The sequence below is a fragment of the Brugia malayi genome, assembly GCF_000002995.4.
Source record: "Brugia malayi strain FR3 genome assembly, contig: Bm_v4_ChrX_scaffold_001, whole genome shotgun sequence".
NCBI lineage: Eukaryota > Metazoa > Nematoda > Chromadorea > Rhabditida > Onchocercidae > Brugia > Brugia malayi.
Genome location: NW_025062479.1, coordinates 11,450,474 through 11,473,119, shown reverse-complemented (window position 1 = coordinate 11,473,119; position 22,646 = coordinate 11,450,474). Strand labels below are relative to the sequence as shown.

General features: G+C 30.9%; 5 protein-coding genes across 8 annotated transcripts; 2 read left to right on the top strand and 3 right to left on the bottom strand.

Annotated features, from left to right (window-relative positions):
- Window positions 1-5,195: 5,195 nt before the first annotated feature.
- Window positions 5,196-7,926, top strand: Bm5737 (Uncharacterized protein; the record flags this gene model as incomplete). 3 transcript variants are annotated; one of them, XM_043074503.1, is made up of 8 exons in its annotated part: window positions 5,196-5,288; window positions 5,416-5,554; window positions 5,676-5,802; window positions 6,063-6,140; window positions 6,490-6,695; window positions 6,844-6,992; window positions 7,382-7,488; window positions 7,689-7,926. In XM_043074503.1, the coding sequence occupies 8 exons, from the start codon at window positions 5,196-5,198 to the stop codon at window positions 7,924-7,926; spliced, it is 1,137 nt and encodes a 378-aa protein (XP_042930437.1). The 3 variants fall into 3 exon arrangements, with proteins under 3 accessions (XP_042930437.1, XP_042930439.1, XP_042930438.1); XM_043074505.1 differs by lacking the exon at window positions 7,689-7,926 and adding an exon at window positions 7,109-7,173 and having other exon boundaries at window positions 6,844-6,936; window positions 7,382-7,546; XM_043074504.1 differs by lacking the exons at window positions 5,196-5,288; window positions 5,416-5,554; window positions 5,676-5,802 and having other exon boundaries at window positions 6,130-6,140.
- Window positions 7,927-8,736: 810 nt separating this feature from the next.
- Bma-gdi-1 (Rab GDP dissociation inhibitor alpha, putative) lies at window positions 8,737-11,275 on the bottom strand (the record flags this gene model as incomplete). Its single annotated transcript, XM_001893195.1, has 11 exons — window positions 8,737-8,932; window positions 9,049-9,193; window positions 9,293-9,446; window positions 9,562-9,679; window positions 9,842-9,928; window positions 10,004-10,080; window positions 10,333-10,454; window positions 10,528-10,648; window positions 10,757-10,854; window positions 10,956-11,082; window positions 11,231-11,275. The coding sequence occupies 11 exons, from the start codon at window positions 11,273-11,275 to the stop codon at window positions 8,737-8,739; spliced, it is 1,290 nt and encodes a 429-aa protein (XP_001893230.1).
- A 951-nt stretch (window positions 11,276-12,226) lies between these two features.
- On the bottom strand, window positions 12,227-14,376 carry Bma-coq-3 (zgc:86903, putative; the record flags this gene model as incomplete). The annotated part of the gene is made up of 6 exons (XM_043074502.1): window positions 12,227-12,424; window positions 12,644-12,804; window positions 13,108-13,330; window positions 13,459-13,630; window positions 14,005-14,099; window positions 14,272-14,376. The coding sequence occupies 6 exons, from the start codon at window positions 14,374-14,376 to the stop codon at window positions 12,227-12,229; spliced, it is 954 nt and encodes a 317-aa protein (XP_042930436.1).
- A 3,188-nt stretch (window positions 14,377-17,564) lies between these two features.
- On the bottom strand, window positions 17,565-18,290 carry Bm6907 (zgc:86903, putative; the record flags this gene model as incomplete). Its single annotated transcript, XM_001893197.2, has 3 exons — window positions 17,565-17,591; window positions 17,807-17,889; window positions 18,164-18,290. The coding sequence occupies 3 exons, from the start codon at window positions 18,288-18,290 to the stop codon at window positions 17,565-17,567; spliced, it is 237 nt and encodes a 78-aa protein (XP_001893232.1).
- A 1,787-nt stretch (window positions 18,291-20,077) lies between these two features.
- On the top strand, window positions 20,078-22,366 carry Bm1691 (the record flags this gene model as incomplete). 2 transcript variants are annotated; one of them, XM_001893199.2, is made up of 8 exons in its annotated part: window positions 20,078-20,177; window positions 20,505-20,536; window positions 20,714-20,776; window positions 20,892-21,107; window positions 21,310-21,503; window positions 21,731-21,805; window positions 21,960-22,080; window positions 22,181-22,366. In XM_001893199.2, 8 exons carry the CDS (start codon window positions 20,078-20,080, stop codon window positions 22,364-22,366), a joined length of 987 nt encoding a protein of 328 aa, XP_001893234.2. The 2 variants fall into 2 exon arrangements, with proteins under 2 accessions (XP_001893234.2, XP_042930435.1); XM_043074501.1 differs by having other exon boundaries at window positions 22,189-22,191.
- Between the last annotated feature and the right edge of the window lie 280 nt (window positions 22,367-22,646).

Sequence of the window (22,646 nt, the reverse complement as noted above, 5' to 3'; positions counted from 1 at the left end):
AAAAATAAATGGATAAATAAATATATGATAAATAATAAAGAATACAAAACGATAACAACGATAATATTATTGTGAAACGTAGATATAATCCACTCCATAGATTGCATTATTTTGTAATATATAATAATATATTACATCATCAAACCTTTAAACCTTACGTATTTTATTCCTATAACTGTTTGAATTTAAACTAGATCTATTCTTTATGAAATGATTAATATGACGTTAGTTTTCGGTTAGCTATAATCAATACCAATTCTAGCAATTTTGGCAAACGCTACTTTTATGGCTTTTCACTATGATACCTTTATTGAATGGTTCCAATACTTAGCCGAATAGGGTAGAACAAAAAAGTAAAAAAAAAAAATCGCTTTCAAATGTGATGCGCTAATAAATTCCATACTACCAGAATAAGGATTCAATTAATTGGGCGATATGCTCACAATTTTTGTGCATACATAAACTTCACTGCTTAATTTTAAACAATATGCAATATTTACAATCCTTTCTTGTCCAATAATTCTCGGACCTGCAAGTGACAAAGATAACATAATTCAGCAATGGTAAAAGAAGACAATTTCAGCATAGAATTAAAACGTATGCATGGAAATTGATTAAAATATACCAATAGAAGTCAATTAATATGCGCCAATGGAAATGGATTAAAACGTACCCATGGAAAGTGATTAAAATATACTCATGGAAACTGATTTAAATATATTAGTGAAAACTGACTAAAATATATCAATGGAAATTAATTAAAACAAAGTCATGGAAGTTACTGAAAATACACATGTATAAGAACTGGATCTTCCCTGTTTTTTTCTTTTGTTTAAATTTTGAAATGAAACGATTCTTAGCATCATGATTATATGAATGATACATAATATCTTAGTTGTAATTCTAATTATCAGTTTCAAATTTAGCAATCAATCGATGGAAATTGTTGTTTCATTCAAAGTTTCTTAATGAACAAATATAAACAATGATAAATTGTAACAGAGTGACAAAAATTGGCCAAATGATGGATTTATTTGTTGTTTGTCAATGCAAAACGATTGATATGTTATTTTGTCTTCTTTTCATATATCTCTCTTTTTCTTTTACCTCCCTCTCCTTTTCTTTTCCTCTTTTCCTTTCTTTCGTCTATTCGATAAGCAAAATTTCCTCATTTTTTTTGAAGCAAAAATAATTAGCACCTTTTGATTTCTTCCTACTTTACTACTACTGACTATCAATCAACTCTTTCTTTCTTTCTCCCTCCTTCTCCCCCTTGCTCTATCCCGTCTCTCTCCTTCTATCTGCAACATAATCTTTTCGTTGCATTTGGAACAATGCAATTCTTTTTCACATTTCATCTATAATTTTTTTTTTCTTTTGAAAACAGATAAAAACAGGTCATTCCATATTCGCTTGATTACTCAATAAAGTTTGTTTCAACTCCCGGTGTTTCTAATGTGAATTTCTATTTACTAAAAATATTTAAAATAAAAGTGAAAAAGAAATTCGGTGGTAGTTTATGATATGAGAAATATATCATTCTATTAATGCATCAATTTCCAAGTAAACTTTCTTTCGTTAATTGAAATTTTAAACATAAAGTAATATTAATGACATATTCAATTTTCAAAATATATGTATTATTTCTAGTATTTCATTTAATACTAAAATCTTTTCATTTCATAAAAAATAATTCGCGCAAAAAAAAGGAAAAAAAAAGGAAAGAAAAAAGATGCAAAAAATGAAAAATTCAACTTTATAAAATATTCAAATTTTTAACTCTGCTTAAACATCATCGAAAATTAGTAAACATTATTCCCAATTAAATTCCCCTTTTTGAACAAATATCATGAAATATTATGAAAATATGTAAATAGATTGATCAAAATATAATTGTAAATGATGGGACAATAATGTTAAATGATTTTCCGTGATTATAGATAAATAATAATGACGGCCTAGAAATCATCTGAAATATGCGAAATTTACTTTTGAACTTTCTAACGATCATTATTAATTTGTATATATTATTATCTAAAATTCTAGAATTAAAATTTCGCAAATAATACATTTGTGTGAGTATTCTTGTCATTACGAAAGTTATGACTTTAAATTTAACCAAAATGTTAATTAAGAATGGAAGAAAATAATTGATCCGTAAAAAAATCTTCAAGCATCTGTTAGGAACTATGATAGTAAAGTGATAACAATAAAACTATGATACATGCAAGAATTTCTATCTTTAATTTGTCTGCTAAATGAAATATAGATTGAGCGGTACTAAAATCTTCAATCACTTATTTACCCTTTGACAAATCACTGATTTACTCTTTGACAGAATCTGCTGAACAACAAAGCTACTGTTACTGCTATCCATTTTAAACCCAGCGGACAGATTTACTTAATTCAAAGATCTACATGTCATAATTAATTCACCCCGACATTTAATAAGTCAGTGATATCCTGATAATAAAATGAAACACATATAGGCTACTCATAACAGTAACCACTCAAATCCTAACAGTTAAATTGTAGTTACGTGATTTCAGTGACAAAAAGAAAGAGAAGGAAAAAAAAGATATTATCCGAAGAAGAAATGTAGTAAAAAAAGATACATTTAAATTGCATTCAAATTCTAATACCATTGATAGATGTCATTATCCAAATAATTTCGCATTTGTAACTAATCATGTCTAGATCATTTAAGCCATTATGCTAATTCCTTTTTCTCACGCAACAGAAACCCTTTGTTAGTAAAAACCCTTCGTTAGCAAACCCTTTGTTAGCAAAACCCTTTATTACCAATCTTGTTTCACATCATTTAAATGTCCTCTGCCGGATACCTGGTCAGTTCAGTTCTGCATATAAGCAGCCGTCTTCCATTACAGTTATTCATTCTTCATTTAGGAGTAGTTTTTGATATCATTTTAATTCTTATAATTATATTATATCTTTCTTCACGCATTGTTATGGTATTGGTTTGTTGGTTTAATTAAGATTATCATTATGTATGATTTTGGGCGGTCTATGTGGTATTTACGTTTGAGTTAAATTTATCAATAATATGAATGAATTGTATTACATAATGTTTTCTGACCCAGAAATGATAAAAATGAATGTTAATAAGTTGAGAATCAGTCTAATTTTATATCCTGATAATAAATTTAAATAGTTATTCTAAGTTTTCAGCTGATAAATGTATCGTCAATCTTTGACCACAAATTTCTTGCACATTATTGTTTCAATTGGCAAGTTTCATTACTGCTGAAAAACAAAATCAATAGTCTTAAACCGGAATGCGTACAGAAATACACTAAGAAATATTGACAGAAAATGGGAGGGAGAGAGAGAGAGACGATGGAAAAAAAATCGAAACATAAAATGACATTGTAAGCCTTGTTTCGTTTTATGATGACAGAATAATTTGTTCATCATTTCTGTTATGATAGCTCTCGAAACCGAACCAATAAACCATTTCATGCATTTATCTTGCAGTAAACTGTTCAATTATATGTAACTTTACGTACGTATCCAAAAATTGCTATGGAAGCAAACTGTACTGCATATCGATTTGTATGTTTCACTTTGATAAGATACAATGATAAGATCGGTTGTCTTATTCAAGAATAAAAATATTACTTCTTTCAAGCTCATCTTTGATGTTAAAAATAAGTTAAACAGTAATGAAAGAAAAAAGAAAGTTCATCTAATTAGATAATACTATGTTGAAAAAATGTCAAAATGCTAATAGTATCATCAAAATATCCATTATACTTATTCAAAGTTGCTGAGTTTAATCTTTCGAGAAATAACAAGGTGTATTTATGTTACAGTGATAACATTTGAATTGTAGTTGAAATGTATTTTTGGTGTAATTTACAACAATCATAATCTTATATGACGTAATGACGTAACATAAGATCATTAGATTAGCAAATACATTTGAATGTAGCAAAATGAATGCCAAATTTGGTTATCGTACGTGATCATCCTAAAAACAGTTTTTTCTAAATATTTACAACAATTTTTCTTTTACTTATTAACAATTTATATATGCAATAATTATCTTTATTTTCGTGTTTAGGAAAAGTTTAAGAAATTTATATTAGATTTCCCAATATCACTTACATTACCGTGTGTTATTCTAATTTGCCACTCAGCCAGTTTGCACAAATTGGACCATTAAATTTTGAATTTTTCCTTTTTCTTTTTATTACAACAAAATACATCTGAAGATGCATCGTCCAAAGTTTAATTAATTGTTTTAAGTCCAAAATAAACCGATTTTTACCTCACCAATTGCTCATTTATACTGGATGATAATTATTGATAATTTTAGGATAAAAATGAGAACAAAAAAAAGTAAGTTTCGTTTTTTTTTTTCCTCTTTTTTTCTGTTAATTTGTTTTTTCCTTTTGTCTTCTTTTCAGTTTGATTGTTTACTTTCAATTAACAAAGTTTCATATTCCATTTTAAAAATACGATTTGTATATGATTCAAATTGTAAAGATAAAATTAAAAATAAAAATTTTGCATACCTTTGAGAATCGTTTGTGTGTATATATATATGTATGTGTATATGTGTGTGTATATCTATGTGTATGCATGTATGTATGTGTGTGCATGTTTGCTTGCTTTCAAGCCTGTCAATTCATTATAACATTTAGCAAAAGCAAAGCAGGCATTCAGGATGATGCTACAACAGATCGGATCAGCATTTCATACCAACTAGCTCGTAAAGCTTTTAAATAGAGTCCTGCACATAGAGTGCCTGCTCTTCCTCTTTTCACCTTTTCATCCTTTATACTTTGTCAATTCCTTTCATTTTCATCATTCATTTATCATTTCATCTATATTCATGTATTCCCATATATTTGTCAAACAGAATTTCATCTTTAATACTTATTATTTGTTATTGTTATTTATTATTATTGCTGGTTACATTTATTTCGCAAAAATATACCACAAAATAAATACATGTTATAATAAAATGTTTGTTTTAATTACGTTTTAAGTATTTTAATAACAATTCAAGTATTTCCTTCCAAAAATTTAGCTAAAATTTTATTTTTAATAATTTTCATACATTTTCAATAATTCAAGAAAAATATGGTGTGAAGAAGGTGTGATTGAAATATTTGATAATCATAGCAACTATTCTTATTTTCTATCGAATGAAACATTTATTTGGTAATATGGACGACAATATTAGTGCAACATGTTGTAGTAGCAAAGTACCATCATTGAAATTCATCTCTACACGATTTATCGCTCTTCTGCTATTTCAGGTCAACTCTAAAATTCTTATTATTATTAAAAGATATGAAATGTGATAAAAAACTGAACACAAGATTTTTTCTTTTAATCCTAATTTTAAAAATATCCATAATTTTTCATTTTGATTTTTATTTTTAGACAAATGTTCATTGGAGAAAATTGGGTGAGGTGATTCAAATCATTCAAAGATGGCTTTACAAAGCAAATTTGCCAGCATTAATTAAAAAGCAATTGCAATGCGGATTACGTGATGTTTACCGTGAAATTGAGCGTTGGAGTAAAATATTCTTTGTCTTATCATTTATTGCTACTATTATTATTACTATTAATTACTATTGTTTATCTTGAAAAAATTAATTAATTTACTGTTTCGTTTCATTTTATTAAAAATTTATCAGATGAAAAACATGCAAAATTATTTGATGAGGACGAGAACGATGAAACAAGTGAAATATTACGTCAGCGGGTACATCGTAGCAGTCACTTACGATTATTTTATGGAAGCATTATTTGGAAATATAATAAGTACTGTTTTCATTTTCATTGAATGATCATCAGTGATTCATTTTTTTTTAAGACCTACTAAATAAATCTTTTTAAAAATATTTGATACTTTATATCATTCATATATGAATGATAATATATTACCACTACAACTGATTTCACATATAGAATAATATCATATGCGTATGCGTTCTGAAAATTTTAGTTCGTATAAATTTACATATTTAGTACAAAAAATGACAATTATGATTGGATGAGGAATTTAAATATGAATAATTCAGGTACGAAATTAGTGATCAAAAGACAGCGCTAGCAATTATTAAAAAGGATTGTGCCGATTGGCCTCAAATGCAATTTCAGTTAGCTTGTGCTTATGCCATTCATCATTTATTAACTGAAAGAAATTTTGATCGTATCAGATTGAAAGCATTTGCGTGAGCGAAATATTATAATTCATTTTACACTTAAGTTTTTTCCCAATTTCCCAATAAAAAAAAAAATCGTAATAGATTTCAAAAATCAGAAATAGTAAATAAGTGAAAAAAATCAGTCCATTGTTTAATTGTTTAAACGACATAAACTTTTGAATATGTTTGAAGTTATACAATAATTGCATATTAACTATCATTTTTGTTCTTCACAATAAAAAAAAAAAAGAAGCTTTTCAAAAAAAGAAGCTTTTCGGAACAAGCAGTTTTTCTCTTTCAGGAAAAAATTATCCGGACATTGTTTGTATGATTTTTGGTTCGCATTACTTAACAATACTCATGCATGGAGTAAAATGCTTAATTCGGATAATTTACTACCAGGACAAACATTATCATTGACATTTCAGTTTGCTGTTGTACATGGTTATTTTGAGCTTGTTAGCTTCATATGGAATCATATTACGCATCCACAGAGAGAATTTATTGGTATTTCTTCATTAAAACCCATTGATATATATGTCTTTTTCTTTCTTCTCAAACATATAGAAAAATCAAAAAAAAAGTTTTCTGATTATTAAGCAATAATTATGAAAATTTAAAAGGAAGAAAGAAAGAAAAGAAAAACAAATTATAGGATTACTGCAGTGGAGAAAAGTATGTTTCAAAGCGAAAGATCGTGAAGTGCTACATTTTCTGTGCGAACAACTCTGCGCAATTAATGCAGCAGGTCTTGCTCGAATTACATGGAATACTTTTTATCAAACACTTCAAAATTCATTTCAGGTTGAATTATCAATAATTTCAAAACAATCATATTTTTTGCAATCAATTGAATTTTATTTTTTTCCTTTTTTGGATAAAATTAGAAAGCGAAATTTAAATATTAAATTGCAATGAAGGATATTTTCATTCGGAATATGAACTAAGCTATATTTGGCAATTATATACAGTATTTCACTTTATGGTTAGTTTAATTTTCAATATATTTTTGAGAATTTTGTCAATTTACATGACTCAATGTCAAAATCTTCATAATTTATTAACTAAAGTTTTTCAATTTAGATATAATCTGATTGTACAATAAACAGAATAAAGAACATAATATTTGTAATTTCATTAATAGATCGTGGAAAAAAACAAAAGATAAAAGAAAGCTAAATTGAAATATTTAGGAAGATAACATAGGATTTCGTCAGGATGGTATGTATAAATTAGCGTTCCTCTTGGAGAATATTTGTCCACGGCTCCGTAGTGCAATGCTTTCCATGGAAAATTTCCGGTTTGCAAAATTACAACCTCATAAACATTGGAAATATGCAGAAATTCTGCATAAATGAGATGCGTAGTAAAGTTTAAAAAAAAGACAATGTGAAAAAATATATGGACGTTTGTAAATAATAAAAAAGGAAGAAAGATTATTTGCAAAAGTTTCAGCTTCTTCTTTTTTTAATTTTAAAATTAATATCGGATTGATTTCAGAGCAATTACAGATGCATTTGTGTATAATCAAGCAGAGCTTTTTGCTCTCTTTTTGAATTACCTTGAACCAGAACAATTACAACTCACGCGTGAATATATTGATCGTATTTATGACCGAAAAAAAAAAAATGAAACAGCCCAAAAACAACTTCGAATATTGTTACGTCGACAAAAAACTCTAGCAAGAGAAACAATTCATACGAATGTTTCATTGTTAAATAATATAACAAATAATTAAGGCTATTATGTATTTATTTTACATAATATAATATATTCTTATATTTCATATGATTTTCTGATAATATTAATAACTATTTCCTATTTATTGTGTCTACGTAACCTTGTTTATTTTGTATTATGTATATATTTGCAAATTTACTCGTAAACAACTGCATATGAGCGAAAATAAGTAAACAAAGAAGTGTGAAGTTCACTGAGTGTTAATAAATAACCAAACCTGCGTACTCATTAAATACAGAACGTATTGTCCAAGTAATAAGTGCTATTATTCCCAATGCTTTATTATTAAAAATTTCTCTGGTAAAATTTAAGCGTGAAAAGCTAATTGAAGTGTCACAGTCAGGGAGAAGAAAGCAACTGGATGAGATGAAATGTAATATATGCAGCTAACAATGACTGCAAGGTATTTTTAACAGGAATGTTTTTTGCTTTATTCCAGCAAGAAAGAATTGAAACAGAAAAGCAAGCGTAACAATTGAACTATTTTGGATAAGGAAGTTAGAGAAATTGATAACGAATTCAAACACGAAACTGTTCAGTAAACAAGCACAAAAGCATCGGTTCAAAAAGTTTAATTAAAAGGCTGCATTTTGATAAACAAATCGGTTAACAGACCATTTGACAAGTGTTAACTCATGTAAGAACACAAATAATGCATTTTCGGAAATGATTATGGAGAAGGTTGGAATCAAGAAAGAAACTGATATAACATCAAATACCAGACGTCAGTAATCAAGATTTTTCGAGAAATAAAAAAAAAAGATCAGAAAGGAAAGAAAGAAGGTGAAGGATGATATCGATAAAGTGATCACTCCTGGTCTTCAAGTGAGAGATGCGTAATTTTAGTGAAATCAAATCCAGTGGTAGTACCACGTTGAAATATGTCTAAAACATCTTTACAGGTTGTCTCAAAATGGGTTGTTGGATCATAAGAACGTGAGATAAAGACTTGCGATTCAGCACCCATATCAGTCGGCTCATAGACGTCCGAAACATTCACAAACCTGAAAACTCCTTGTGTATGCTGATATATTCCAAATAGTTCCACTTGCATTCGTTACATGAACGAAGCTTATTAACCCTATATGAAACAAAGTTTGGAAGACAAAAGTGAACAAACTTCTCGGTAACTGGACCCAACAAATGCAGTCCTGGTAAAATTTCAGCTTCAGGATTATTTGTTTCCACAGTTGTTGAAACCATCGCAATATACCACCCATTAGGTGCCACCATATTTGCATTAGACACCAGAGAAATATAAATATCTGGAATATAATTCATAAATTCTATCATCAAGAAAATACATAATATTTTTAAGGAAAAGAAGAAACATACAGAAAATTGTAAATGAAAACGGGAGATACCGCAATGGCGTCCAACTTGCTTCTGTGGAATAATTATCTGGCAGCTTTGCGCATCGTTAGTATTCGGTATTGGATGGTTTAGAAGGCAAATGGCTCGAATAACTTGCCCAATTTTCCTCACTTTATCAGGGACGTATGACGGATCACAATAGACCTATCAAATACCATTTTAAAATAATTTATAAAATATCATTATATTAAAAAAAAATATCGGAATTAAATAGCTAATAGCAACCTTCAAAAAATAAAATTAACTATTACATAAGTACCTGTTTACACTTCGCAATGTCATTACCACTTTTCACACCAACAACTTTCCCATTTTCATAAACTATACCGTCAACAGGTTTGTCAAGCATGTATGTTCCACCATAAATTGCACTCAATCTAAATTTGAAATTTTAGAAAGAATTAACATTCTTTTATGAAATACATCCTTTTTATGACTTCAAAATGTAGCAGTTATTAAAACAAATATTGATAAATAATTAAGGAATTCCATGCCGAGCGAATCCTTGTGGAAGTTCGCCAAGACCATAAAGGGGATACAGGTATGGCGATTTTCCATATCGAGCTAACGAATCGGAATACAAACGAATCCTTTCAGCTGTTGGCACAAATAATTCATTCTTGTAACTGAAAAATAAATTTTAATAATAACTTTACAGAGTCCAGTTCAATATATTCAGAAAAATTTTATGTAAAACATACTTGTCATCTCGATACAGTGCCAATGCATGACCAGTGAAATCCGCTGTATTTTCATCCAAACCGAACTTCTCATAAACCTGAAAAAAATTCTCAATAAAAATTACGTGAATTCGAATAGTTTAATAATGCTTTGTGATAATTTTTAAGATTTCAAAGCTTCCTGTCAAATTTACTCTCCAAGTTCTCCAAACAAAAGCAAATTTACCTCAAAAGTCAATGAACTTACTGTTATATTCCAATTGCAATCCAAATAACACATGAGAAGACTGATAAGCATAGTGAATGATCATTCAGAAAGGTTTCTATAATACTGAAACAATGAAAACAACCTGCTGCATTGTAGTCACAACAGGATCAAAACCCTCGTACGTAGCCTTGTTATTGATGTCGAAATTTTGCACCCAAACGAGAAATTTTTTGAAACGTCTCTTTTCGAACATTCCCATCAAATCTGAAACAACGCATATTTTGTCTCAAAAACGTGACATGAAAAGAGAAGGCATCAAATACAGACCAAAACATACTTGTAGCTAAAGCTTCCATTTCATCAGCTGGAACTTTGAAAATTTTTCCACCTTTGTATACGTAAGACCCCTCAATAGACTTGAATTCAAGATAACGCGTCACGCCTGTGTGAATCAGAAGCTGTAATAGAACAAAACTGAAGGATAAGAAGAAACCAAGTTACAATCGCAAGTTATCATAACAAAATATTCTAGAATAAACCAAGAAAAAGAAAGCTGGAGAATTAACCTTAACAAGTGATCCATTTGCCATCAAGAATTTAGGAATTAGATCAACATTCCAATCCCGACCTCTTCCCATATCCGTAGACGGTTTCGCATTCGGTCCTAAAAATTCTATATATAATGAAATTCCTCGTGCCTTTTTGGATATGTATTCTGCAGGTTTTTACAGAAATTTGGAAAAATAATCTTAAAAAATTGTTTACCAAAAAATTTTTCATAAAGTTGTTCAAGTGGTGTAAGAGAAGCCGATTCACCACCATAATAATTGTTCCGATCAATATGAAGTATTTTCTTGCCTGACACCGATAACATTCCCGACAGTATACATTCCTAAAAACTATCACTTCTCAACTTCAATCAAATGGTTTTACAGTCATGCCTTGTTTATAAAGATGTTAGCATTCCAAGGTATGACGTTTTCGGTTTCATACAATTCGGATATGAGTAAAATAAAACTGAAGCATAAAATTGAAAGTACCTTCAGCCCTGTGCCAAGGACGATGGCATCGTATTCTTCATCCATATCGCTTGAACAAATAGGCTCACCTATAAATCAAATTTAGGATGTTACAGCAATTATTCCACGATAGCACGTTCTTAGTTATCACGTTACTATCAGCAGGGTATCTACAAAGATATGACAATCCAGTTAATGCGACATGCTTTTAACCATGCTAATTATTTTATATTTAACAAGTGATGCAAAACATAAGATTAGTCACATTTTCAAAGATGTCAGGACAAATTTGAGAAAGCAGAACGGAAAAATAAATAAGCGAAATGGTATGAAGTATTAGGGAAGATTCACCAAGGGATCATTCTTCCTTGTCCTTGATTGATGTAATCACAAATTAGCATAAAGCATTAAACACCTCTAAGATTGAAAACATTACACTTGAAATATTGTAAAAGCACTTTGGGAAATGAAAAAGACATCTCCGGCTCATAAATGATGTCATTTGATGTGAAGCATGCTACAGTTTCATCAAAATGTATAAATGAGAAGAATCAAACAAATGAAAATTAAAACAAGCAACAAAAATCGCCCGATATTTTCACAGCAATAATAAATTTTGAACCAAATTTCAATCAATATTTTTATTTGTTATTACATGCTATCTAATCACTTACATCTGAACGAGAATTCAAAATATTTTCAACTCATTACGGAACCTGAACTTTTTGTGAAAACCATTTATTATGAAAACTAGAGGTACACATGAAAAATAGCTGCAGTGATAATTCATTTGGAACTGGATAAAAAATACCCAGTAATGATAAACGGAAAAACCAAAAACTTCCTAGCCGGAAAACTTCCCAACAATTTTTTTTTTTTACTAGACCAACGCGAAGTTACCAGTATTTTCAGATAAAATAATCAGATAGTAAGGGCTCTGAGCAATGTTTTTCCTCATATCTTTTTGAAGTGAATAAATTCATTTCCTTCGAAAACTAATCGCGGCAAGTGTCGCAATTAATTTTTGATAGCAACTAAAGCATAATTTATCGACGTGTTTCGACTCCATGACCAATGATTCGTCAAAGGATTGTAAATCATGCCGTGCGATAAACGCAAACTACAACCATTTTCTTCTAGAATCATTCGAAGAAATTTCGGTTCAATAAATTTTGACCAATTATGGATACCAGGCGGAACAATGCCCAATACTCTCTGCAATAATTCATGTAAGTACCTCCAGTAACTATTTCATAGTTCTGTTTCAGTTCAACGGCAACTTTGAATTTAAAAAAGCGAATGGATGACCATTTCTATATGAAAAATCCACGAACACCTGAGATGTTTCCCAATGATTTATGTCAACTTTAGATTATTTTTCTCTAGACGATATTTATATTTTTCAGTGAAAATATAATTCAATATAAAACTAACCTCTGCCATCCAAACAGCCATCACTCGACTCGCTACAGTTTTATTGATAGTTGTGAAGAAGAGAGCACCGTTTTTGCGTACCAACTGAATGCATGATTCCACAAATAATTCCACATCAGCAACATGTTCGATTATTTCGGATGCGACAACTGCATCGAACACTTAAAAAAAAAAAAAAAAAAGAGGGAAGAAGTCATTTTGCTGACAGATAAGAAATGTCACCTAAAAAAGTTCCCACTCTCCTAAAATTAATGTTGGACAATTGAACAATAATGTCACTGAAGAGTAATTAAAGATGGCTAGGCATATTTCAAATGAAAAAAAAAAGAGGCAAGAGAGGAAAGAAAGAGACACAAAAAGTGACAATTTTAACTGTCAGAGAAAACATAAACTAGCAAAAATAAAATGCAGCATTATCACAAAAATCCCACAAAATGATTATGGATTTTATTCATGTACCTTACTTCCAGCATTTTCTGCAGCAAAGACTTCAACTGATGAACACTTAAACACTGCATTGCCTGATCCGCAATTTTCATGACGAAAACGATTTTCTGTTTCTACCGAAGCAATTACATCAACGGAGGCATCCACAGCCTTAACGTCTGCCCCCAATCGCGCCAGTGGAAAAGTTAGTATCCCACCACCACATCCAATATCAGCAATGTGTAAACCCGAGAGAGATTCCTTAAATAAATCGTTCACATTGGAAGAAATAAAGCAGTTGGAGTATAGGATAAAAATTGAAAGGTTTATGAAGGGTTAAAAGTGCAACAACTTCGAAGAAAATCACAATTTAAAAAACGAGAAACTACATGGCCCTGTTCGGTTTTGCGACCAATCATATCAACAATTAACGGCAGCCTGAGTCGATTCATGGAATATAAAGCCTTAAAGGGTCCATTTTCCTTTGTCCAATCGGGTGATAATTTTGCAAATGCCTTGATATCACTGCTATCAACCGAATTCTGCTTAGACTGAAGGTTCCTTGAATTAACCCAAAAGAGCTTCTTTCCTGAATTCAGAAGCAGGCGATGGAACTTATATGTACAACATGCACCTTTCCCAAGCTCAGCAAACATCTGAAGTTTATAAAGTTCAAGTTTCAAATCATTCTGACCTCAATAAAGTTGATTAATCCGAAGCATCTTTTCCCCCAATCGAAATCATCAATAAATCAAAGAAGCATGAAAATGGGTATCAACCAATATCAGCACAATAAACCGGATAATATAATTAAATATTTTACTATTCATAAATAAGCATAAAATTGTGACCATACAAACAATAGTGTGATTATATGAGCACGATCTATCACTGATTAACAGCAGAATTAATTTTTGCTCCTAAGAAAAGTCGACAAGAAATCTTTAGGTTTCGCTTCAACATTTTCACGGAACAAGTTATTTCGCAGATGGTAAGAGTTATACCAATGTTTCTGACAGGCCAACATCACCTGAAGTAATACTTGTAAAACGTAATATATTTAAGCTTGAAATAACTTAAAGCACTATTTTGACGAACCTCATTTAAATCCATAACAGCTTCATAATTTTAGACTGTTATCCAGTTAAACAACTTTGTAAATGTTAGAAACAACTACGAATTTCAGAAAAAAAGTGTTTTACTTGACGGCATTCAGCAATCTTCCGATCAATAACACGAAAATCGGTCAAATGTGCGTTATTAATATATTGCTTTTTTAAAGCTGCTCGAAAAACGGACAGCGGCATATCATCAAAATGGAACTGTTTGTAGAGTTTCGGAGCATAGCGTTGCCTAAAATAAACGAAAAGCTGAATGGAAAAAGAAATGCTATCTTTCGCTGACTAAACTATTTTCACATACAATTAATAGCTCTCATGTCTTACTAAAACAAAAACCCATCAAATGTAAAAATCAACAAGAAATGATTGGAAAAATTGATTGTATTATGTCATAATAATTTTCTATTTCTTTCTTTCTACAAAAAGAAAAAAATAAAAAAGTATTTAATAAACGATCAACCCTTAATTTTCAAAATAGACAAAACTGCTCGGTATAATTATCACATGAACAAGGTGTTATTGTCCCGCTGTTTTTCTATTAATAATACCTTGTCATGGACAGAAATTATATCCGATATATTCTAATCGACGTTTTATGCTCAGTGCACTTTCAACCAAAATATCATAATATTACCTCTATTAATTATAAATGGAAATTTTTCTCAGAAAAATTGTACCTTTTGCCGAAAAAATTAATTTTCAGATCTTTTCAAAAAATTGAACAGAAACGAGATTAATATTGCAAAATGTAACAATCTTCAACTTTTTTCTTTTTTATTCATTTACGACTGCCTCCAAATTAACCTTTCGCAATAACCTTATTGAGTGACCAGACTGCTGTTACCAAACAGAATGTGTACTATCAATACATGCATATATATATATAAAGACGTACACGTGCATACACATACACTATATATATAATACAATGAGAACCTGTTACTGACTGATTGAAGGTCGATGCAATTTCAAATATATTTTCCCATAAATTTTTTTTTATGCAACCAATTTTCTCACTTAAAAATTCGATGACAGACTATATATACATATATACACGAATCGGAATCATACACAACGTTTAAAAAAAAAAAAAAAAAAACTAATCTATGGAAATTCACAACATAAAAAGTGCTAATATAATGATGAAAAAAATGACCGTAAGGAAAAAAAAAAAGAAGATTCTGACGGAGTATTCAGTGAGCGATGAAACAAAACGACTGTCATCATCAGTAGGTCGGTCAATGTCAACGACCATCCACAAATTACATACTCATAAGAGGAACAGATATATCTGAGTTGAAATTAGTATTTCATTACAAAATCAAAAAAGGGAAAAATTAAAAATAAATTTTAAAAACAAGAACAAAAAGAATGAAATCTTATTTCAATTATAAAGAAGGGTTAACCATCAACAATCTCATATTGCCCATTTTCACAATATATTCATGCTTTAAAATAAGAAAATAAGAAAAACTGACGAAAAAAAAAGGAAGCAAACACACATACACACATTTACATAGGCGATTATATGAGCTATCCTTCCTGAAAAAAGATACTAGGCAAGCAATAGTGATAGCATTTAGGCAGTGCATTTTCCAACTCAAACATTAATATCCAAAATCGATCCAACGCTTCTCGTCTAAGCCTGCACACATACATATAAATGCAAGAACGAGTCAAAGATAAAAACGATTACAATCATTGTGAGACAAGAATGGCTGCATTACTGCTACTACCTCTACTACTACTGTTACCACTCCGACTATTACACTATTGCTATCGCAAACATTTCAACAACATCAAGTATTTCACCGGTTTGAAATGATGACGATATCCTTTCTTCTACTATTTCATGTACGAAGAAGGGTGGTAACAACGTGGACTAAAAGTTGGAAAAAATATAAGCAGAAACAAAAAAAAAAAAAAAAAAAAAAAACATTTGCTAATGCCATCTTTTATACTTTTCCCATTTTTTCTAACGAATATTATATGGTTACAAGAAGTAACTATCAATAAGAACAAATCAACAAATATGAACATGCTGAGATTAAAAAGGACCATAATGTTATGACAATTTAGAAAAAAACACAATCATCCCTTGCCACAACATTAAGCATAATTAACTTCTCAATAAGGGGACACAGGAGAACTACAGCGATGTGTTTTGGAATACATGACATGGCTATGCCACAGAAATAACAAATTCTACATCTTTTTATCTTAACTAGTTTTTCCTGAACTACTTTGAAAGGTGAGGGAAGAAATATGTTTCATCTTACATACAAAGAACTCCATTGCAGCAATAATTCTTAATTATACATAATGTGAAAATTTTGGCAGATTACGGTATACCAAGCATGATAAGAAGCAGGAAATAAACACGCCTTCAGTTTCATATGAAAGAAAAAGATTTTTCTCCTTCCCTTTTTTGAGTATTCGGCCTGATGTTTTTATTTTGTTTTCATTTAATAAAGAGATATAAATATACCAGGAGCAATACAATGAAGGCCGAATTAAGAAAACTGAAGCTTGGAGGATGGTGAAAAGTGGGGGGATAATAAAAGAGGAAAGGCGTGAATAAACACTCAAACCCATAGATTTTTCTGTGAGAAACGTAAATCAGAATAAATGTTTCCAAAAAACTGCTTAAATCGAATATGATATTACTCTAAACTTTAAGTGTTTTTCTAGTTTTTATTGCCCTAAGTTCGTTAGCTATGATCCAAGCATGAAATGCATCACATTTTTAAGCAAGAGGCAGTATGACTTATTTATTCGTGGAGTTTGACCACACACTCCACAGAATCATTTATTCCTAAAGAAGCCAATAATACAACTGCCATCACTCTATCCAATCAATTCAGTTAGTAAGGCTACAGCACTCCAAATTTTGCAGGAAACAGTAGAGTATAAGTAGATTTGTCTTCATTCGTGTCACTGTGCTTTACCTTTCTACTTCATCCACTGCTTTATTATCCTTCATTAATAGCCAACCGGAATCTCTGTCTCTGTCATTTCTGGATATAGCGATATTAAATAAATACTTGTTCAAGAAAAAAGTAGTAAGTTCCTTAAAACAATCGTGTTATAGCAAGCACTTGGATGTGATCGTAACAAAGCACGAAACGATATAAAGATATGTGACAGACACGGTGAAAGAAAACAAGAAGTTCCAGATCCAAAAAATAAATATCACTAACAGAAAGGTCAGTTTCTATGCCTCTATTGCGATAAAAGAATATGAAATGAACTAACATTTCTTTATATAAAGCAAGCACATTCGACCGGCTCTGTGCTTTATTGGCTGATACAATGGGAATAACTTCACGTGTAGTTGCTGTAGCAGTTCTTATCATACCTGTTGCCATTTTTGTTCAATTCAATGTTTCACCTCGCGATAGCTGGTAATTACACAATTAATCAGGAAAAGGTCTGATATGGTAAGCTGGACTGCCCTCAAAGATAATGCAGGAACCATTTATTTGAATAAAGAGTGTTAAGGTGAAATTGAAAAGCATGCAATCCTTTTTCCTACGATAAAGTTTAAGATAGAGACAAGCAGCAGCATGTAGTCATTGTTATGCAACTGGCCAAGAAATGCAAAGTAAGAACTCACTCTGGCTTCAAGAAATTCCACTTTTCGTTCTAGTAGTGACACCTTATCACTAAGTGCTGCGATTCTGCTCCGACAAGACAGTTCTGAAATTAAGCATCCCAAAAAACTTTGTCCCCAACTGTTATGTAACAAGCTTCGATCGTCACTTTTTGTGTGAATAAATAACAATAAATAATTAAAGTGTGAATAAATAACAACTCGTTGTCTTTCAATACAACCTGGATCAAGTGTCATCTTCTAACTGTCTAATAAATAGGTTGAATATTTCGTCGATGTGATAAATTTTGTAGCTGATCATTTAGCCTTGTTTTTTTCAGAAAATACATAGTTGATGCTGATAAAATTTTAAAAACGTACCAAAGTTACAGAGAAAATCCGCGATATGTCGAATGTTATCAGAAACTACCTGCGCGTATTCTCGATTATTCCAGTCTTCTCGCAATTGTCGCTGTACAAGTGTAACTTTTATATTACCTGCATTCATCCACTACCTTAAAGTCTCTCTTTCCTTTAAATCTGAAAAAAAAAAAAAATTCCAACTACTATCATGGTACTCTGTCGACATAACCATGCATTTATACTAGTCAAGAACACTATTAGGCGTCTTACATCACTTTAATATTCGTAACACTTCATCCAAAAACGCGACTATTTCATAACCATCATCCGATTCTAATTACCAAACTTATTTCCACCTGAATATCTTCCACAAATAATTGGTACAATTTCTGCGTACTTGATACATTCGCTACAAAAACTATCAAATAAGCATATTATAAACGCTTCATGAAACGGATTGCATGTTTAGATACGTTAAGTTACCCATAAAACAACTGCAATTCTCAAACTTCATGAAACAACGACGCACGACAAAAGTATCAGTACAAAAGGACGAGAGGAAATCCCTTTGAGCTGCATCATTGTAGCTTTGCGCGTGCGCACTCATGCCTGCCAATGTACATTGCGCCAAATTAAATCTCATAAATTCTAAAGTTTCAATTTAAATACGATCGATTGTTGCCCAGCGATCTTAAGACGTTTCCTTTTTTCCCTTCCTTTCTTTCTTTCTTTTTTCTCTCCAACATTGAAATATAAGAAGAGATGTCATGATGATTAGTTTCTTCTTTATATTCTTTTGGATTAAAATTCTGCAGATTCCCGTGAAATGTTCATATGAGTAAAATCCCAAAGGTGAACAAAGGAAAAGAAATCAAAAACGTCGAAAATTTGTATTATAAAAAAGAAGAAAAAGGGAATTTGGTGGAATATTTTAAAAGCAATTTCATATTATAAAAGTCTTTTCCTTCCTTAAAAAATTCTATAAAATTTTCGTAAATTAATTCATAATATCTAAAAAAATAATTTTTAAAAAACAATGAAGCACAATCTTATTCCATTTCATTCATTTCCTCATCATCTGTTTCGTAAAATTTTTTCAAAAAAGAAAAAAAAAAAGGTTTAAAAATTAAAAAAAGGAAAAATTATTATTTATTCTTCTTATTTATTATTATTATTATTGTTATTATTATTATTAATTAGCATTATCAATTACTTTTTAATTATTATTATTAGATTATCGTTATTACTGTTATTCAACTATTTTATCTCTAATGTATTTACCAACTTTTCCTGTTTCGTTCTTTTTTCACTTCTCTTTTTATATTTCATCTATTTCTCTTTCATTCAAATAATACTCCGATTACAATGTGCTATTTCCTGTACATTTTTGTCCGCTTTCTCATCGATAAACTTTTAGCATTTAATGTGCTTTCTGTAAATTCTTGTAGTATTCGTATCTATCACCTTTACTGATATGCTACTTTCATCGTTCTCAGTCTCTGATGTATCATATGCATTGAAACCTTATTAATCTCTGAACCTCCAATAAAAGCACAGTATTTCTTGCGTGACTTAATGTTGGTAATGAAACGATACGTTATGAACTGGTTTAGACTGGCAGGAGCACAGCAGAGAATATAGCGATTTTCTATCTTTGCTTTTTTCATTTTGGATGGAAGTTACCACTGAACTTGCTTTTAAAGTCTATCAAATATTCTGGAACTTCACCTGATTGTTTGGATCCTTATTTTGGTTCTTAAAATTAGCCTTTAGTATACTTTCTGATATGCATGTAGTTTCAGCTAGATCTAAGGTTCTAATCGCTTTTTGATTCCTAGATTGATAACCATTGTTTCCCAAATACATCTTTCTTTTTTCATTTCCACTAAAGTTATGGCTTTAATGTGTTTTTTTCCGATATCTGATTGCCAAATGGTACTGTTACTGCTGATTGGTCTTATCCATGTTTTCATCGTCACCCATGCCGAATTACTTCAAGGTCTCTATTGTGGCACAGAAAACTGCTATGAAGGTCAAGTTTTATCTATTTTATCGCTTCTTTTTTTTCTGTCCATTAGTTGAAACACGGCAGATGCTCATAAATTTGTTATCGGTTGTATTTTATTACTTCCAGTTCATTCTTTACCAATACATTGAAGAATTCTTACATCACCCAGGGCAACATTGTCGAACGATCACGTAACAACTCTTATTAGTCTTGACAAAATGAATACCTGAAATTCCTCCGCTATCCCGTACTTTTTTTATTGTTCGAACCCAACCGTCCTTAGGTTAACACCTGCACTACTTTTTTATTTCCTGTGATTCAATACAAGCATTCTTTATTTATTTATTTTAGTTCTAAATATTGATCGAACAGAGTTCAATAAGGTTTGTCGCTTTTATGTCTTTTTCGATATTTTTACTGCAAAATTATTTTTTCTTTTCAAAATTTTTTTCGATACTCGGATTTGAGTTGGAACTGTGGATCAATCTTATAGTTAATAGCTTGGTGTTCACAGATGTAAATAATAAAGTCTCCTATTGCTTATGTGATGCTCTTTTCAGAATATGTTGGGAAGAACGTATCGAAAATTAGCGGCGCAGTATCATCCTGACAAAGTTACTGGTGTGAGTAGTCACAGCAGTTTTTCAAAGCAGAAATGGAATTTTCGTGTTTATCATTCACTGATTTATATGTTTTATTGATTCACCTTATCTTTCATAGTAGCATCTAAAATTTTAGGCTAAGAAAAAAGAAGCGGAAGAAAAATTCCGTCAAATTGCAACCGCTTATGAGACTCTGAAGGATGATGAGACACGAGCTGATTATGATTATTATTTGAATCATCCGGAACAACGAGCTTATAACTATTACCAGTATTATCGCAGACGGGTAGCTCCAAAAGTGGATGCACGAATTGTTGTTTTGGTTACTTTGGTACTTATATCTATCATTCAGGTATGTTTTAATATTTTTCTCTTCGTACCACGAGTATTTGAATTTGAGAAGTAGTCAGTAAAAAAACTTAAGCTTATTGGAGTAATGTTTTTCATTGGTGCCTTTAAGACCGCCCACGCCTCACATTTTTACATAAGATTTATGCAAATTTTCGCTTAAGATTTAGAGATTATGATTAGCGTCCTAAATTTATATATTTTAGTTTCTAAGTGCAGCACAAAAACATAAGGAAGCACTTGATTATGCTGTGAAACAAGAAAAATACCGTAATGCAGCGAAAGAAATTGCCAAGGAAAGAGGAATTCCTCTGCAAGGCGACTTTCGTAACAGAAAGTCGCGGAAAGAATATGCCGAACAGGTCCTGCGGCAGATTATTGAAGAAAATGTGGATATCAGGTAAGATTTTAAAAATCACGGATTTAGTTTGCAGTTCCCACTTATGGTTGTTGCACGATAGTACAATAGTCCTGGATTTACCATTCAAGATTACGTGGTTCGTTTATGAGCTTTTTCTCTTTGGAGATGAATTTATATAGAGAGACTTAGTTATGTGACATGTTATAGGTTGCTCTCAACGAGTTACATTTGAAGATACACTCCACTGAATGGTTTTCCGGTTGCAGAGGTGGTTATAAGAAGCCATCGATATATAATACATTGCTGTGGACGATTATTGTGTTGCCTTATACAGTATACAGGTAATTTTACATATTTATTCATGTTAACTTGTTTCTGCACTGAATCATGGTTGATTCTGCGAAATTCAAAAATTCTGAGGAGCAGCTGCCGGAATTGATTCGAACTTTTTCAAGCGGGACTTGAAGGTTAGTGACAGTGATAGAAATGCTTCAGGTATGTTGCTTGGAACTTCTCATGGTTCATAAAATATCATGTGAAGAAAGAAGATTATGATGACGATGCGAAGTCTTATCTGATACGAAGAAATATGAGTCTTTCTGAAGAACAGTTTGCAGTAAGCTCTCCTCATATAATTTATTACTCATCGTAGCCTTATAGGCATATTTAAATAAGTCACTTTTTTGTTGAGCATATTCGTTATAACGATATTTCAGAGTTTCAGTGACAGTGAACGATTATCTTTGTTCAAAAATGAGTTATGGGATCGAGCGAAATTTACGGAGTGGAAGGCTGCAAAAGAAGATGAACAAAAGGAACGTTTGGCCGCTAGTGGGCGGTACAAACGATATCGAAGATACATCAAGAATCAAAACACTCTTCCCCTTAGTTTTATGGAATAAAAATAAATACTTGAAATGTTACTGTTCTGTCAATTTATGAGATGATCGGGGAACGAAATAAAATCAATGTCAGTAAATGTTAGTATAGCGTCAGGTAAGAAATGAAGACTAGTAGCATGATGTGCTATCTCTTGCACCAATAACTGCCTTAAATCCAGTAACTGTGCGATAAGAGAGGCGAATCGAAGTAATTTTGGGAATTTGCTTTTAATTTTGCTTTATTGACCACTCAGCAAACATATAATTGGTGAAATACCTGTACTGCCGATATCAATAAAAG